This window comes from Uranotaenia lowii, chromosome 2 (assembly GCF_029784155.1).
Source record: "Uranotaenia lowii strain MFRU-FL chromosome 2, ASM2978415v1, whole genome shotgun sequence".
Classification (NCBI taxonomy): domain Eukaryota; kingdom Metazoa; phylum Arthropoda; class Insecta; order Diptera; family Culicidae; genus Uranotaenia; species Uranotaenia lowii.
In genome coordinates, this window is record NC_073692.1 from 6277132 (window position 1) to 6295285 (window position 18154).

Consider the following 18154-nt stretch of genomic DNA (forward strand, 5'->3'; position numbering starts at 1 on the left):
CAAAAATGACAAAAATGACAAAATTGACAAAAATGACAAAAATAACAAAAATGACAAAAATGACAAAAATGACAAAAATGACAAAAATGACAAAAATGACAAAAATGACATAAATAACAAAAATGACAAAAATGACAAAAATGACAAAAATGACAAAAATGACAAAAATGACAAAAATGACAAAAATGACAAAAATGACAAAAATGACAAAAATGACAAAAATGACAAAAATGACAAAAATGACAAAAATGACAAAAATGACAAAAATGACAAAAATGACAAAAATGACAAAAATGACAAAAATGACAAAAATGACAAAAATGACAAAAATGACAAAAATGACAAAATTGACAAAAATGACAAAAATAACAAAAATAACAAAAATGACAAAAATGACAAAAATGACAAAAATGACAAAAATGACAAAAATGACAAAAATGACAAAAATGACATAAATAACAAAAATGACAAAAATGACAAAAATGACAAAAATGACAAAAATGACAAAAATGACAAAAATGACAAAAATGACAAAAATGACAAAAATGACAAAAATGACAAAAATGACAAAAATGACAAAAATGACAAAAATGACAAAAATGACAAAAATGACAAAAATGACAAAAATGACAAAAATGACAAAAATGACAAAAATGACAAAAATGACAAAAATGACAAAAATGACAAAAATGACAAAAATGACAAAAATGACAAAAATGACAAAAATGACAAAAATGACAAAAATGACAAAAATGACAAAAATGACAAAAATGACAAAAATGACAAAAATGACAAAAATGACAAAAATGACAAAAATGACAAAAATGACAAAAATGACAAAAATGACAAAAATGACAAAAATGACAAAAATGACAAAAATGACAAAAATGACAAAAATGACAAAAATGACAAAAATGACAAAAATGACAAAAATGACAAAAATGACAAAAATGACAAAAATGACAAAAATGACAAAAATGACAAAAATGACAAAAATGACAAAAATGACAAAAATGACAAAAATGACAAAAATGACAAAAATGACAAAAATGACAAAAATGACAAAAATGACAAAAATGACAAAAATGACAAAAATGACAAAAATGACAAAAATGACAAAAATGACAAAAATGACAAAAATGACAAAAATGACAAAAATGACAAAAATGACAAAAATGACAAAAATGACAAAAATGACAAAAATGACAAAAATGACAAAAATGACAAAAATGACAAAAATGACAAAAATGACAAAAATGACAAAAATGACAAAAATGACAAAAATGACAAAAATGACAAAAATGACAAAAATGACAAAAATGACAAAAATGACAAAAATGACAAAAATGACAAAAATGACAAAATGACAAAAATGACAAAAATGACAAAAATGACAAAAATGACAAAAATGACAAAAATGACAAAAATGACAAAAATGACAAAAATGACAAAAATGACAAAAATGACAAAAATGACAAAAATGACAAAAATGACAAAAATGACAAAAATGACAAAAATGACAAAAATGACAAAAATGACAAAAATGACAAAAATGACAAAAATGACAAAAATGACAAAAATGACAAAAATGACAAAAATGACAAAAATGACAAAAATGACAAAAATGACAAAAATGACAAAAATGACAAAAATGACAAAAATGACAAAAATGACAAAAATGACAAAAATGACAAAAATGACAAAAATGACAAAAATGACAAAAATGACAAAAATGACAAAAATGACAAAAATGACAAAAATGACAAAAATGACAAAAATGACAAAAATGACAAAAATGACAAAAATGACAAAAATGACAAAAATGACAAAAATGACAAAAATGACAAAAATGACAAAAATGACAAAAATGACAAAAATGACAAAAATGACAAAAATGACAAAAATGACAAAAATGACAAAAATGACAAAAATGACAAAAATGACAAAAATGACAAAAATGACAAAAATGACAAAAATGACAAAAATGACAAAAATGACAAAAATGACAAAAATGACAAAAATGACAAAAATGACAAAAATGACAAAAATGACAAAAATGACAAAAATGACAAAAATGACAAAAATGACAAAAATGACAAAAATGACAAAAATGACAAAAATGACAAAAATGACAAAAATGACAAAAATGACAAAAATGACAAAAATGACAAAAATGACAAAAATGACAAAAATGACAAAAATGACAAAAATGACAAAAATGACAAAAATGACAAAAATGACAAAAATGACAAAAATGACAAAAATGACAAAAATGACAAAAATGACAAAAATGACAAAAATGACAAAAATGACAAAAATGACAAAAATGACAAAAATGACAAAAATGACAAAAATGACAAAAATGACAAAAATGACAAAAATGACAAAAATGACAAAAATGACAAAAATGACAAAAATGACAAAAATGACAAAAATGACAAAAATGACAAAAATGACAAAAATGACAAAAATGACAAAAATGACAAAAATGACAAAAATGACAAAAATGACAAAAATGACAAAAATGATAAAAATGACAAAAATGACAAAAATGACAAAAATGACAAAAGTGACAAAAATACAAAAAATGACAAAAATACAAAAAATGACAAAAATTACAAAAAATTACAAAAATTTCAAAAATTACAAAAATTACAAAAATAACAAAAATTACAAAAATAACACAAATTACAAAAATTACAATAAGTACAAAAATAACAAATATATAAAAATGACAAAAATGACAAAATTGACAAAAATGACAGAATTGACAAAAATTGACAAAATTTACAAAATTTACAAAATTGACAAAATTGACAAAATTGACAAAATTGACAAAATTGACAAAATTGACAAAATTGACAAAATTGACAAAATTGACAAAATTGACAAAATTGACAAAATTGACAAAATTGACAAAATTGACAAAATTGACAAAATTGACAAAATTGAAAAAAATGACAAAAATGACAAAAATGACAAAAATGACAAAAATGACAAAAATGACAAAAATGACAAAAATGACAAAAATGACAAAAATGACAAAAATGACAAAAATGACAAAAATGACAAAAATGACAAAAATGACAAAAATGACAAAAATGACAAAAATGACAAAAATGACAAAAATGACAAAAATGACAAAAATGACAAAAATGACAAAAATGACAAAAATGACAAAAATGACAAAAATGACAAAAATGACAAAAATGACAAAAATGACAAAAATGACAAAAATGACAAAAATGACAAAAATGACAAAAATGACAAAAATGACAAAAATGACAAAAATGACAAAAATGACAAAAATGACAGAAATGACAAAAATGACAAAAATGACAAAAATGACAAAAATTACAAAAATGACAAAAATGACAAAAATGACAAAAATGACAAAAATGACAAAAATGACAAAAATGACAAAAATGACAAAAATGACAAAAATGACAAAAATGACAAAAATGACAAAAATGACAAAAATGACAAAAATGACAAAAATGACAAAAATGACAAAAATGACAAAAATGACAAAAATGACAAAAATGACAAAAATGACAAAAATGACAAAAATGACAAAAATGACAAAAATGACAAAAATGACAAAAATGACAAAAATGACAAAAATGACAAAAATGACAAAAATGACAAAAATGACAAAAATGACAAAAATGACAAAAATGACAAAAATGACAAAAATGACAAAAATGACAAAAATGACAAAAATGACAAAAATGACAAAAATGACAAAAATGACAAAAATGACAAAAATGACAAAAATGACAAAAATGACAAAAATGACAAAAATGACAAAAATGACAAAAATGACAAAAATGACAAAAATGACAAAAATGACAAAAATGACAAAAATGACAAAAATGACAAAAATGACAAAAATGACAAAAATGACAAAAATGACAAAAATGACAAAAATGACAAAAATGACAAAAATGACAAAAAATGACAAAAATGACAAAAATGACAAAAAATGACAATAATGACAAAAATGACAAAAATGACAAAAATGACCAAAATGACAAAAATGACAAAAATGACAAAAATGACAAAAATGACAAAAATGACAAAAATGACAAAAATGACAAAAATGACAAAAATGACAAAAATGACAAAAATGACAAAAATGACAAAAATGACAAAAATGACAAAAATGACAAAAATGACAAAAATGACAAAAATGACAAAAATGACAAAAATGACAAAAATGACAAAAATGACAAAAATGACAAAAATGACAAAAATGACAAAAATGACAAAAAATGACAAAAATGACAAAAATGACAAAAATGACAAAAATGACAAAAATGACAAAAATGACAAAAATGACAAAAATGACAAAAATGACAAAAATGACAAAAATGACAAAAATGACAAAAATGACAAAAATGACAAAAATGACAAAAATGACAAAAATGACAAAAATGACAAAAATGACAAAAATGACAAAAATGACAAAAATGACAAAAATGACAAAAATGACAAAAATGACAAAAATGACAAAAATGACAAAAATGACAAAAATGACAAAAATGACAAAAATGACAAAAATGACAAAAATGACAAAAATGACAAAAATGACAAAAATGACAAAAATGACAAAAATGACAAAAATGACAAAAATGACAAAAATGACAAAAATGACAAAAATGACAAAAATGACAAAAATGACAAAAATGACAAAAATGACAAAAATACAAAAAATGACAAAAATTACAAAAAATTACAAAAATTTCAAAAATTACAAAAATTACAAAAATAACAAAAATTACAATAATAACACAAATTACAAAAATTACAATAAGTACAAAAATAACAAATATATAAAAATGACAAAAATGACAAAATTGACAAAAATGACAGAATTGACAAAAATTGACAAAATTTACAAAATTGACAAAATTGACAAAATTGACAAAATTGACAATATTGACAAAATCGAGAAAATTTTCAAAATTGACAAAATTGACAAAATTGACAAAATTGAAAAAAATGACAAAAATGACAAAAATGACAAAAATGACAAAAATGACAAAAATGACAAAAATGACAAAAATGACAAAAATGACAAAAATGACAAAAATGACAAAAATGACAAAAATGACAAAAATGACAAAAATGACAAAAATGACAAAAATGACAAAAATGACAAAAATGACAAAAATGACAAAAATGACAAAAATGACAAAAATGACAAAAATGACAAAAATGACAAAAATGACAAAAATGACAAAAATGACAAAAATGACAAAAATGACAAAAATGACAAAAATGACAAAAATGACAAAAATGACAAAAATGACAAAAATGACAAAAATGACAAAAATGACAAAAATGACAAAAATGACAAAAATGACAAAAATGACAAAAATGACAAAAATGACAAAAATGACAAAAATGACAAAAATGACAAAAATGACAAAAATGACAGAAATGACAAAAATGACAAAAATGACAAAAATGACAAAAATGACAAAAATGACAAAAATGACAAAAATGACAAAAATGACAAAAATGACAAAAATGACAAAAATGACAAAAATGACAAAAATGACAAAAATGACAAAAATGACAAAAATGACAAAAATGACAAAAATGACAAAAATGACAAAAATGACAAAAAGGACAAAAATGACAAAAATGTCAAAAATGACAAAGTTGACAATAATGACAAAAATGACAAAAATGCAAAAATGACAAAAATTGAAATTTTTTGTTGCACTCTGCTTTTGAATCGTTAACCTTGTTCCAATATCTTGAAATTTCTGGTCGTTGATCTCGATTGACTTTTCATTACAAACATTTTCGTATTTTGTTTTTAAACCTTTTTTAAGACTTTTTCAGCTGTAATTAAAAGAATAAAACAAAAATAAGTTTGCGATTCAACACAAATTATGTTTCGATTTACATTCGAAAATATTCAAAATTCAATTTCCTAGTTCTGCGGAAGCTTGTGAAAATTAAGTTTTTGCACTTGTATTGTAATAATCCCTATATCTCCCCCTTTTGAAAAAAACGATACTTATTCTGCGTTTTCGATTCCTTTTTTTCGATCTCTTAGCTCCATTCTCGAATGTTTAATTTGATGATTTCGTTGTCGCTTGAAGAAGAATCTTGCTGTATCTAGTCATTCTGGTCCGGTGGCCATCATTGAAATCCCCTAGCTTCAGTTTGGCACTGAACATTGGAAATTATGATACGACGATTCCCTTGCTTCTCGCTAAATCCGGGGGACAATCGAATGAAAAAAATCTGAAATTTTTCAAGATTTGATATTAACATTTGATCTCAATTTTTAGGTCCAATTTTATTTGCAAAAACAAACAAATTCTCTTGCACAAAAAAAACACTCCCGTCACTTTCGAGCACAGCCTACCATGTCTCAAAACAAAGTTGACCCAAACATGATTCATAGTTTATACAAAATTGACACAAAAATGATACAAAAATGACACAAAAATTACACAAAAATTCCAAAAAAAAAAAAATTCTAAATGACTCACAAATTACAAAAAAATAATTAAAAAAATGACACAAAAATTTTACACATAAACAAAAAAAATGCGAAAATTTCAATTTGCACATTCAATATTGATTTTAAACCGATCGTTTTAAGCTGTTTGATATTCTCAACTTTCCTGAGCTGTTTTAGGTCAACTTTTCATCAAACGAAAAAAAACCTTTTCCAACATATATGTGTTTTAAAATAAAGTTCAAAATGTTTTTTAACATTTTAATTTTCAAATTCGATAAGATTATAAACTTAAATTATTTTTTCAGTAAACATATTCTTATCTGATAGATATTCTGCGTTCTGCTGACGATCAGGAACACTTGGAACGAAATGATTGACTTAACGTGAGATTTTACTTTTCAGCTAAGTAGGAGTACAGTTTTTTCTATTTAAATTATAACCATGTTGTGATATCAATAAAATTTGTTTGAAAAAGAACATATTCAACTAGTTCTTTCAAAATTAAATCTGTACAGATAAAATAATCAAGAACCCTCCAAGTGGTAAATCTCGAAGAAAAAAGACAACAGAAATATCTGATATATGTACCTGGTATGCTCTTTACAACCCTGATATTATTTGTTCATCATAGATTTTTATTGTGATGAAAAATTTAATTCTTTTTACCTCATAAATGATTGCAACATCATTGAACTTTAATATAAACGTTGGTGATTGAAACTGATATTTTCCGGCTTAGATAGTTTTAAAGTATATTATGGCAGAGACTGGGCTTAAAATCAGCTGAGTGATCAAAGATACACCGAAACATGACTCAAGTGTAGCTAATCAAGCAGTAAAACTATTTGCACTTTTGCTAGATTACTCCTTACAGCAGTAAGTGCTTTAAAATTTCAAGGTGTTGCGAAAACGCAACCTTTTCGAAAAAATTTCGAAATGAACAAAAAAAGTGATTTAAGTTCCTCATTTAACAGTACAAACATATTAATGAAGAATGCGTGTGGTTTTTTAATTTTTAATACATATTTTTCCAAACATTCACCTTTATCGCTACACCTACAATCACTGCTCGCGCCTTTCTCCTGGGGTCTACCAAACCACGTGGAAAGGAATATCGATTGCTCCGAAAGCAAAGCCATTAAAATAGTGCCTTCTCACGCTATTAGTCTTGTGCCGCAACAACGTTCTCTCCACGTCGAGCTAGATGTACCTTTACATAAAATGGTCCTGACTGGCGCTAACAACATTTTCTACGGAACCGCAAGATTTTTTTTCCCCTTTTGCAACCGCCCAGAGAAGGTGGAATTTGCCACCCACATTCCTGAGTGCCTCATCCTTCCACTGGAGGAAAAAACATCCATTTTAGTTGTATTTATTAACCCTTCAAAAGCAGATGGGTTGCACAAAGGCATTCCACAAACTTATTTTTCATCAATATGTACATACATACCTCATCAAACATTCAGTTTTGACCATATGTTTGACAAAGTAATAATTTCGGTTCATCAGGGTGTTGGAACTCAAATTTATTGACCTCTTCGAAATTCACTCGAACATCGCTTCTTCACGATTGGCGTGTAACAAAGCAGGCGAGTTGTTATGTATTCCTGAAATATTTGAAATTCCTAGAATTCACCGGAGATGCGCATTCGGTTCGGTGATCTATTTTCCGTTGCTCTGTTATTACCGTGCTATTTGCGATTTTTGAATATTTTCCCACGCTGGTCGAATTACTGCACCAACCCATTTCTATCTAGATCGTTCACATTCCACAGCAGCAGTATCAATCGGTTGCGCCAATAAACCACTCTTTCTAATGACTAATTTTCATTTCGCTTTCATTTCTTCCACTTCCAGATGATCCGGGACTGGACCTGCCAGAATTTATAGAACCGGACCTGTTAGATCTAATTAGTAAGTGTTGTACACATAATCATCTCGATCTGAAATGTTTAGGAATACCATCGTCAACACACACAGTAGGCTGGGATGAATATTAGGGACGAACAACACGTGCAGACAAATCATCACAGTCACCTACAATCAGATTCGAATAGCGGCGCTTACTTTGACCGGAACCGATTCGGTGGTGGTGGTTTGACAGTTGAGAAATGTAATTCGACTAGACGGCTGGGGAATTCGAAAGGGCCACTTTCAAGTTCATGGGTTTTTGTTTTTCTAGGGATGAAAAATGGCAGAACGCTGATGGGTTTGTTGTGTCTGCTGGCTTACTTAACTCGCAAGGAAAACAAACCCAATCGGGCACGGATTTTGACCCAGACGGTATGGCCCATTAGAAACGGCGCGGAATTCCGTCTGGGGTGTTTAAGCTGCAGGACAAAGTAGTAACAATTTGAATTATTCAACAATTGGAGGAAAATCCAAGCTTATTGTAAACTTGACTTAAAAATTTTACTATAGAAATTCTTATGATCTATAGTTCAAAAATCATTTGAAACATTCAAATGGTTAAACTTCTTCTTCTTCTTTTACCAACATAGCCCAAATGTGTAAGCATCCTGGAAAATGATAGACTTGCGACCTTCATTTTCCTTTCAACGTAACCAGGCCAACCATGTGGTAAATACCTCAAAAGAAAATGGAGCGAAGGGAGTAATAAAGCGTGAAGTTCCCTGCCAAACGCTTCATATGCATAATGTACAAACACTTTATATAAATATCATAAAATGCCAAAATCTTAAATCGTAAAAAATGGTTGGATCCCACCGAATAGATTATCGTCAACAAGACATCGGAACCGTACATCTAAAGTTGGCAGGAGTCACGCAGAGGCTGTTTTGATATCGGAACCTACTGCAACCGAATTTTCTGAAGCTGATTTGCTTCTTCCCACATCTCTATAGCACACGTAACAATTTTGTACATCTTTGCGGTTATTTTCAACCAAATTCGATACTGGTTCTTCCTTGCCTAAACTTTTGCTTCCTCAGTAACAACGATTTTTTCACGGATCGAAAATTTTTGACGTTGGGTTGAGTCAACGCCTACTCGAACTCCGAAGCATTCAAATGGTTGGTTCGACAATTCAAGCTCTAAATAATCAATGTGGTACAAAGAAGGTGATGAAGAAACACGCACACTATTACAGAACTCGTTATTCAAAAAGTAAAAAGATAAACAAAGCCTACGTCACTTGCCAGGATGTTTATGTATCCTAGGCGAGAATCATGAACAGCAGTTGGCAATGATTTTTTTTTCTCTAGTTTTCGCTGGTACAGCGATGATGGTTGTTTGTTTGAAAATGCAACTGACGTCACAAATTGTCTTGGTTACAATGTTTACAAAAAAAAACTTTTACCAACACTTGCACGGGATTTCCATCGTCACCTGAGATGTGTATACAGGTTGCTAAATAATATCTACAATTTTTGACAATGGGAAGTTTGAATTCCGAAGGCTGTTTTTTAACATTTCAATTGTGTAAATTTTGGTTTCGAGATTTAGATCAAATTTCAATTTGTCAAGAGAGAGCTGAATCCAGAAGACTATTTTTGAATTTCTGCTTAACAATCCAAATGTGGATCATTGACTGTGATTGTAAATTGGTTTGGAATTGAACTTTAAAAGTAACACGCAATATTTGCTCTTGTTATGCCTAGGGATATTTAAAAATTAACAACTTTCAGCGACAAATGTGTTTGGAGTTGTTTTCATCATATTTTATGGTGCTGTATATAAATGTCAAACTGAGTCAGGCAGTATCGAAAACGATCAGCTCCCAGCAGTATTTCATGTCGATGAAAGCGAAATTGAGCCAACTCCTAAAGATCCACTAATTACGAAGATATAATCTTGCAACATGTGTCACACTCGGTGTTTGAACGCGCGCGCTACACACCACTTGGTCTGCGATGTGGATTTTTAAATCGGAACCCATGAGTCACAATTTTCCCGGGCCTCTGCTATCATCCCGTGTGTGACCGCACTAAACCGTTAATCAAAGTGAATGGACCAAACCGGACCAGCCTGACAAAGTCTGTCTCGTTTAGTCTCTACCATGTCACCAACGGTGATATTGAGTTATGATTGTAAAACGGCCGTTCAATCTGCTCAATTAAAAACCGGGAGTATGAGTCAATAAACTAAGGGGGAAACAAGAACGATTCTTGGAACTGTCGAAAAAACTGGCGACACAAACATCGAGAATGGTTCTTTTTTTCTCGAGTACCTACATCTGCCTATAATGTATCTATCTTCACCACAAATAACGTCATCAACACTAAGTAGGCGATGCGAAATTAAGTTGAAAAAAGAAAATATTAACAGCAGATTTTCGACTAAACTTCACCTGCCACCAAACAGCCGATCGTAGTATGCTATGGTCGAGAATCAAACGTCACCATTGCTGCTGAAATTGGTAGAGTGGATCCAAATTCAAATTTCTTAGTACTTCCATCGGTCTTCGGTTAAAAAAATCATCACCACCCTTGCCTTTATTAAAATCGAGGGGCATGGTGTTGGTTGAACGACTGAAAACTGCCACTCACTGGTTTATTTTCAGGTATTACACCGTTTCTTTAGCCAATCACGTTTTTCACCCATTTTCCCATTTGCCAAACTTTTTCAGAGGCAAGCAAGGAAGCAAGAATTTCTTTCAAAAAAGATCTCGGAAAATGACTTTTTTGTTGTTTGCTCTCATGCTGAGATAATTTGCACCATCACCAATTGGCGTGTGTTTTGTATTTCTTCGTTGTTCATTTCCACTTTCATTCGGAAACGCAGCCGTCTTCAGCCGACTAGACAGAATGATCGATCGCGAACGCCGTGAACGACATCAGCATTATTTATAAACATGTTACCGTGCCGTGATGTTTGCACCACGGAGTGATTTTTTAATCGGAGGTACAAATTTCATCACACAGAACAGACGTCATTGTTTTACACAATTACTGTTAGGTGTTTTCAGTTGGGGATTGATAAAAATGATCTTCCTTTCAATAAAATTGAAGGACTGAATTCGACACTTTTGAAAATCAATTTTAATACGAATTTTTTTTTTGTAAGTTTTTAGGCTCCAAATTTAATATAATGAAGCAAAAAAGGTCTTCAACATCATCCTCGTAGGCTGTGGTTGAAAAAGAAAGTTGTTGACAGAAGGTCCGAAAAAATTGAAAATTTAAAAACAAGTATAAAAGTTTTGAAGTATTATGAAGATTACGAGAAGATTTTAAGATTTGTAAGATTGGATTAGAATTACCCAAGAATCGACCTCAGTTGTTTTGGGATGGAAGATTTGGACCTACTCAAACGGATTCCTTAACCTAACGAATGTTTTTTTTCATTGGAGAGTCCGTTTCATGTTATAAAATGCAGTGAGTCAAGTGGAAAATTCTTAAAGTATGGGGTTAAAGTATGGGGTTCCGCAGAGTTCAAAAGAAACACGTCTCGGAAGATTGAAGTCCAATGTTTGTGTACTACATGGAAATCGCCTACTGGACTGAAAAAAAGAATAACAAACCAGCGAATGACAGGAATCTCGCTAGTAAAAAGTGTCGCTAGTAAAACTGTCGCTATTCGGTTTGGTGCTATACACCTAATATATTTGCGAATGTTGAAAAACTTATGAGCTAATGACATTGGAGTATCTCGATTGCTGTGATTAGTTTCACCTAAGATCGGCCTACTCCAACACTCCTCCTCGATCTAATCCAGCGTTGATCGCCAACTTCTTGAGTCGTGTAGCCGAAAGGGGTTTCGTCAATAGATCGGCTACCATGTCTTCAGTCGGGCAATAGACGACGTTGATCTCCTTCTTCTACTTGAGGTCTCGAACAAGGTGATATTTTGTGGCGATGTGCTTCGTCCGATTGCTGAACTTTTCGGTATCCAGCATATTAAGACAACTCTGGTTGTCCTCGTTGATTGTAACGTCTCCATTCTCATCCATGTCGGCCAACAAGCGGGTCAGCCAGATCGCTTCCTGTGACGCCTCGGATAACGCGACGAATGGATAAGGAACCGCACGTTTGCTTCCTGCAGCTCCAGCTTATGGTACCTCCGCAAAACTTGAAGACTTGGACACTGTTCGATTTCCGGTCTTCAATGTTTTCCGCCCAATCCGAGTAAGCATATCCTATCAGCCCGGACCTATCTCCAGCTCTGCTTAATCGAAGACGATAGTGGCTGGTTCCCTTCAGGTAGGGGATTACCTTTTTGACCTCGTTCCAATCTCCTTGCGTGGGGCAGCTGATATGGCGAGAATGGACACCGATGCTGATATGTCCGGTCTGGTGTTGACTGAAAGGTAGAGAAGTTGACCAATTGCCTTCTGGTACGCTTGATTATCGGATAACGGTGCCTCCTTCCTTTCCTGTTTGATATATCCCGGATCCAACGGAATTTTGGAGTCCTTGGCATCCGCCATACCCGTCTCTCGAATGATTTGATCGATGTACTGCTGCTGGTTCACGAAGAATTCGCCTTTCTCGTCTCGCTGTACCTCAATTCCAATAGTAGTGGATGTCTCCGAGCTCACTCCGTTCGAATTGCTTCTTCAAATTAGCAATCAAAGTTTCGTAAAGCTCAATTTTCTCGCTAGCTACTACCAAGTCGTCAACGTAAACCAGCACGAAACAGGCTTTTCCGTCCTTCACCTTCCGATAGAGACACGGATTGCAAAGCGCGGAATGCAGCTTGAAATCCCATGCCCTGACAGAGGCTCTTCCTTAATCGGCACACCTTGTGCTCTAATCCTTCTGCGATGAAACCGGGTGGTTGCCGCATGTATATCTCCTCCTCAAGATCGCCGTGGAGAAATGCTGTCTTGATATCGTATCGCTTAACCACCATCTTTCGCTAAGCAGCAACGGCCAACAACGTGCGGAAGGTAGCCTGGCGCATCACCGGAGCGAACACTTAGTCGTAGTCGCACCATACTTCTGTGTGAACCCTTGGGCTACCAGACGGGCTTTGTAGCGAATGATGGTTCCTCGTTCGTCCCGTTTCGTCTTGTACGTATACTTGCAGCCAACGACCTTTCGATTTCTCGGGGGATCTACCAATTCCCAGGTTCCGTTTTTCATCAGCGCGTCGTACTCCTCCTGCATTGCAGCCGACCAACGATCGCCGTCATCACCGCCAAGGGCCTCTCGGGGGGTTTAGGGATCACCTGTTGAGCGTTTGGATTTTTTTGCTCGCTTGGAATTGCGACACGTCACTACCAGTCCCTACTTGGACTCGGATGCATGAGCGTTACCACCAGTTGGCTTGTGGCCACAAGATCTGCTTGACTCGTGCGATGAAGCTGAAATTTCACGAGCAGGTAAACTACCTTTGAAACCAATCAAATAGTCAAGCAACTTGCCAGGAATTACGCGCTCCCGTCCGCTGCGCCTCAACACCTGTGACACGGGTGGATTTGAAGTAGAGTGCGGGAGGAGCGCAGTGGGAATAGTCACGTCACGTAAAGGATGTAATTGTCGGTCTTCTTCATCTGATTCGTCATCAGTAAGGATGTCTTCCATCGATTTGGGACCCTCGGATTCCATCCCATTTGCGTCGTTTTTGTTTCGGAACGTGAGCCATTACCGTAGTTCCGAAAATTCTCAGATGCGATAAATCCGGCTTTCTTCTTGACCAGATTTCCTCAGGCGTCTTGGTGTCCCATTATCCGTTCGAATGATCTTGATCTTGCAACCCTGTTGTCTTTCGGCTATACTGTGGAAGGACTGGAACGCTTGTAGCACCTCGGACTCGGACTTCGTCGCCAAAAATGGACGATGATCTTCCTGGATTTATCGTTCGCAAACGTGATATAGTACCGATTTTTCCCAATCGAAGGTTCCTCCATCAGCCCGCAAACGTCTGATTGGACCACCTCGAGCACCTCGTTCGCTCGTGAACCGTCTTTGCTGAAAGGTAAACGGGTTTGTTTTCCAAGGGGACAAATCTTACACGCATCACCATCATCATCTTGAAATGGAACTCCGGATACCAGGCCAAGCTTTGTTGAAAAGAAAAATAAAGAACATAAGTTTTTCATTTTCCAGGATCGATCCATACAAGTTTTGACCATTTTGGTGTTAGAATAAGAAGAAGATGACGAAGCAAGAAAAGAGGCTGAATCTCTGTCTTTCCCAGAATCAAATAAATTATAGAAGTTACCTACCTACTCTAATTCAATCATCATCAATCGATTTCAACCTAATTCTGGTTGTATTTATTTTCTATCTACTCTTGTTTGAAATAGCTATATAACTCTGGTTTACTTTCATTCAAAGCTGGAAAATTGACATGTTAGAAATGTACTTTTTGGACTCTCTGGAGCCACCATTACATACAAAGTTAACGAATTGAATCCCTGTTTATTGACCTGAACTTTTTTGTAACATTCTCATTAGAACGAGACAACTAATTCGAGAGGTGATTGATCTGTATTACAAAAAAAAACGATAAATTCAATTTTCCAATCCATTGAAGTTAATTCCTTCCGATTTTTATTAAAAATCTCAAATTCGACTCAACGTTATTTAAGGGATAGAATTTCCACCATATCGTAAATTCACGGCTGGCAAATAGTATCCAAATACAAACACCATCATTTGTCGATCATCGGTTGCACAGGAATCGCGAGAGAACCTTGCTTCCTGTATTCAGTTGTTGGCTTTGGGAAGAATCTTTAACGAGAGCGCCGAAGCCGGGCGATCCGCGAAAACTCACCATGACTAAATACACCTAAAACTAAACGGCTCTCCTCGCAGCTAACGATAGAAGCGGCCCAACTGAAGCAAAAGCGCAATATCCCTTACACTCGCCGTGGTCAGTTCAGCTCATCTAAGTAAGCCGTACAACTAAGACGAATTTTCGGCCGCGCGCGCTGTTTCCCAAAGTTGAATTTTTCTCTATCCACGCGCGACGGCAGATTTTACCTCCATTGATCGATCGAAAAAGATTTCCTGTTGCGAATTTTAAGCAGAAAAAAAAACGTCGGTAGAAATTGGTGACAACGCGTGCTAATTCAAGTGTGCCACTGAGGAAAAACTCACCTATCAACATACGGATTTATGGTACGGAAAATTGAATTTTGTGTTCCTTGCAAGAAAAGGTGAAAAATTTTCAGTTTTATTTTCCACGAAAGACTATTGAAGAAATATTTCCCACCGTGGAAAGAGTGTGAATAAGGCAATTGGTCAAAAATCATCCAGCGACATATCAACTCTTCAAAGGTTTAAAGTCGGTCATTAAGGAAAATTTCCTGATCAAAAATTTGATCCTCACACGGACTGCAATTTTCCCGTACGGATTTTTTTTCCTTCGCTTGCTATTCTATTCCCCAATTCATCCAAGCAACCTTCTGCAGCTTCTTGGCGAACTCGAAACAAGAGAAAATGTGTAAAAATAGATTTTCTCCATTTTCTTAAACAGTGGCAAGCAGCGGCGAATTTTGACCGGTTCTCATTTTCCGCCGCCGGTTGAATCGAGCTGAGATTTCTCGAGTTAGAATGTGAGTTGTTGGTTCGAATCGAACGGACAACGAAATTTGGCGGGGCGAAATTCTCTGACAAAGTTGTTCTTCCCATCTTCAACAAGTCGGATCGCGGCTGCTGAAACAATCGCGGCGGAACCAAGCAGGCGTTGCGTTTTGTGTCTCGTGTGTGCGTCGTCTCCCAGTTGTCGATTACTTTTCTTCGTTTTTTTCTTCGAAAATCAATCACGGCTAGCTTCGATTGTGTGTTTGTATCGTGAAAATTGATGAACTTGGTTCAAATTTATGCACTTCGATAGTCATGTGTAGGATTTTTCCGATCCATTCAGATTAATTTTCTTTGGTGTGTAACGAGAAGTGAAAATCATACGATCGGTTTTCCGATCACGGAACCACTGGCTGATCTATTTTTGTGGATGGATGAACGTATATATTTCGAGGTCCATCCGCTCTGATTACTGTCAAATCGGTTGAACTGGAAAAGGAGGAATTCTGTCACGGAATTTCTGACATCAGTTCAGAAACACGATCATCCGATCGGTGTTCATAATTTTCATGACCTTGGAATAACCTGATACACAAATTAACCAGAAAATTTATTAAGTGACCCAATTTTTGTGAGTGACCTGTCGCGTGTTGGATTTTATTCGATGTTTTCCTGTTAGTTGTTGGAATGCTCTAGAGAATTTGTGTACCTAAATGTTTCTAGCTCAAAGGGACGTACTGAACTGTTTTGTAATAATTCTTTTCTTTCCGTGTTAGACTAACCCTTTCAAGGAAGTAAACAGTAGTATAGTTGAACTAAAATAATCACATCACAAAGCGCATTTTCCGACGACGGCGACGAACGACAACACAACATAAACAAAGATGTCCTTCCCAACGCGCTCCTCCAAGCCCTCTCACGATCCGTACCACATACACGATCGCAACTCGTCTGCCTCCTCCTCGTCTTCTACTTGCTCATCCGACTATGAGTACGAAAATCTCTTCCACAAGTTCGATCGCCTTTCGCGATCCCCATTGGCTGGGCTATACAATGTAATCATGAAGCGCGATTCTTCCTCTGATAAGGAACCTTCTCCAAAACCTGCCCTCTCGGCTCTTGTTGTGCCCACTGTTAATATCTTTACTGCTCCTGAACCCATCCCCGTGCCTGAAGGTAAATTACATCGTTAAGAGTGTTGTTCCCAAAGTAACTCTCAGCCATAATCTACCGTTTTTTTTATGTCGAATATGATGAATGATTGTCTTACCACGTGTTTGAAACCTGCCCTAACCCTTCGATTATTCTATTTTTCTCCATTACAGCTGATATTATTCAAATAGAAATGCCACCTCCAGCACCGGAAAAACCATTCGTGGTGATCACAGAGCAGCCCCAGTCGAAGGCACTCCGCTTCCGATATGAGTGCGAGGGTCGCTCGGCGGGATCGATCCCGGGCGTTCACAGCATGCCGGATCTGAAAACCTTCCCCAGCATCGAGGTGCGTGGCTACAAGGGCCGCGCAGTTGTTGTGGTGTCCTGCGTTACCAAGGATCCGCCCTATCGACCCCATCCCCATAATCTAGTCGGCAAAGAGGGCTGCAAGAAGGGCGTCTGCACAGTCGAGATCAACAGCAGCACCATGAGCTACACCTTCAGCAATCTGGGCATCCAGTGCGTCAAGAAGAAGGACATCGAGGAGGCGCTCCGATTGCGCGAAGAGATTCGAGTTGATCCGTTCAAGAGTAAGTGAAGGTTTGCTTTTTGGGATTTCATTGTTTTAATGATCGCTCATTTTCCAGCTGGTTACGGTCATGCCAAACAACCCGCCACCATCGATCTCAACGCCGTCCGGCTCTGCTTCCAGGTGTTCCTGGAGGGTCAACAGCGGGGTCGGTTCACCGAGCCGCTGCAACCGATCGTGTCCGACATCATCTACGACAAGAAAGCCATGTCGGATTTGGTGATCTGCAAGCTGAGCGACATCACTGCTCCGGTGGCCGGTGGCAAGGAGATTATTCTGCTGTGTGAGAAGGTGGCTAAGGAGGACATTTCCGTCCGGTTCTACGAGGAGCAGCACGGCCAGATCGTTTGGGAAGATGTCGGCGAATTTCAGCACACCAACGTGCACAAACAGGTGGCAATTTGCTTCCGAACCCCCCGGTACCGATCTATCGAGGTCGATCGCTCCGTTATGGTGAGTTGAGAAGAATTTTAATTATTATTTTTGAATTTA

At 34.9% G+C, this 18154-nt stretch overlaps 1 protein-coding gene across 11 annotated transcripts in view; it reads left to right on the forward strand.

Moving 5' to 3' along the window:
• Window positions 1-18154, forward strand: part of LOC129740985 (embryonic polarity protein dorsal) — a 71159-nt gene that overhangs the window by 47055 nt on the left and 5950 nt on the right. For 6 of the 11 annotated variants that reach the window (XM_055732659.1, XM_055732662.1, XM_055732660.1 and 3 more), the window contains 3 exons: window positions 8345-8401; window positions 17244-17663; window positions 17721-18115. In XM_055732659.1, coding sequence (XP_055588634.1) covers window positions 8345-8401; window positions 17244-17663; window positions 17721-18115 — 872 coding nt within the window. Of the gene's footprint in view, window positions 1-8344; window positions 8402-15185; window positions 15514-16023; window positions 16550-16694; window positions 17095-17243; window positions 17664-17720; window positions 18116-18154 lie in introns of those variants that run through there. The other 5 variants (XM_055732658.1, XM_055732666.1, XM_055732667.1 and 2 more) reach the window with 5 other exon arrangements.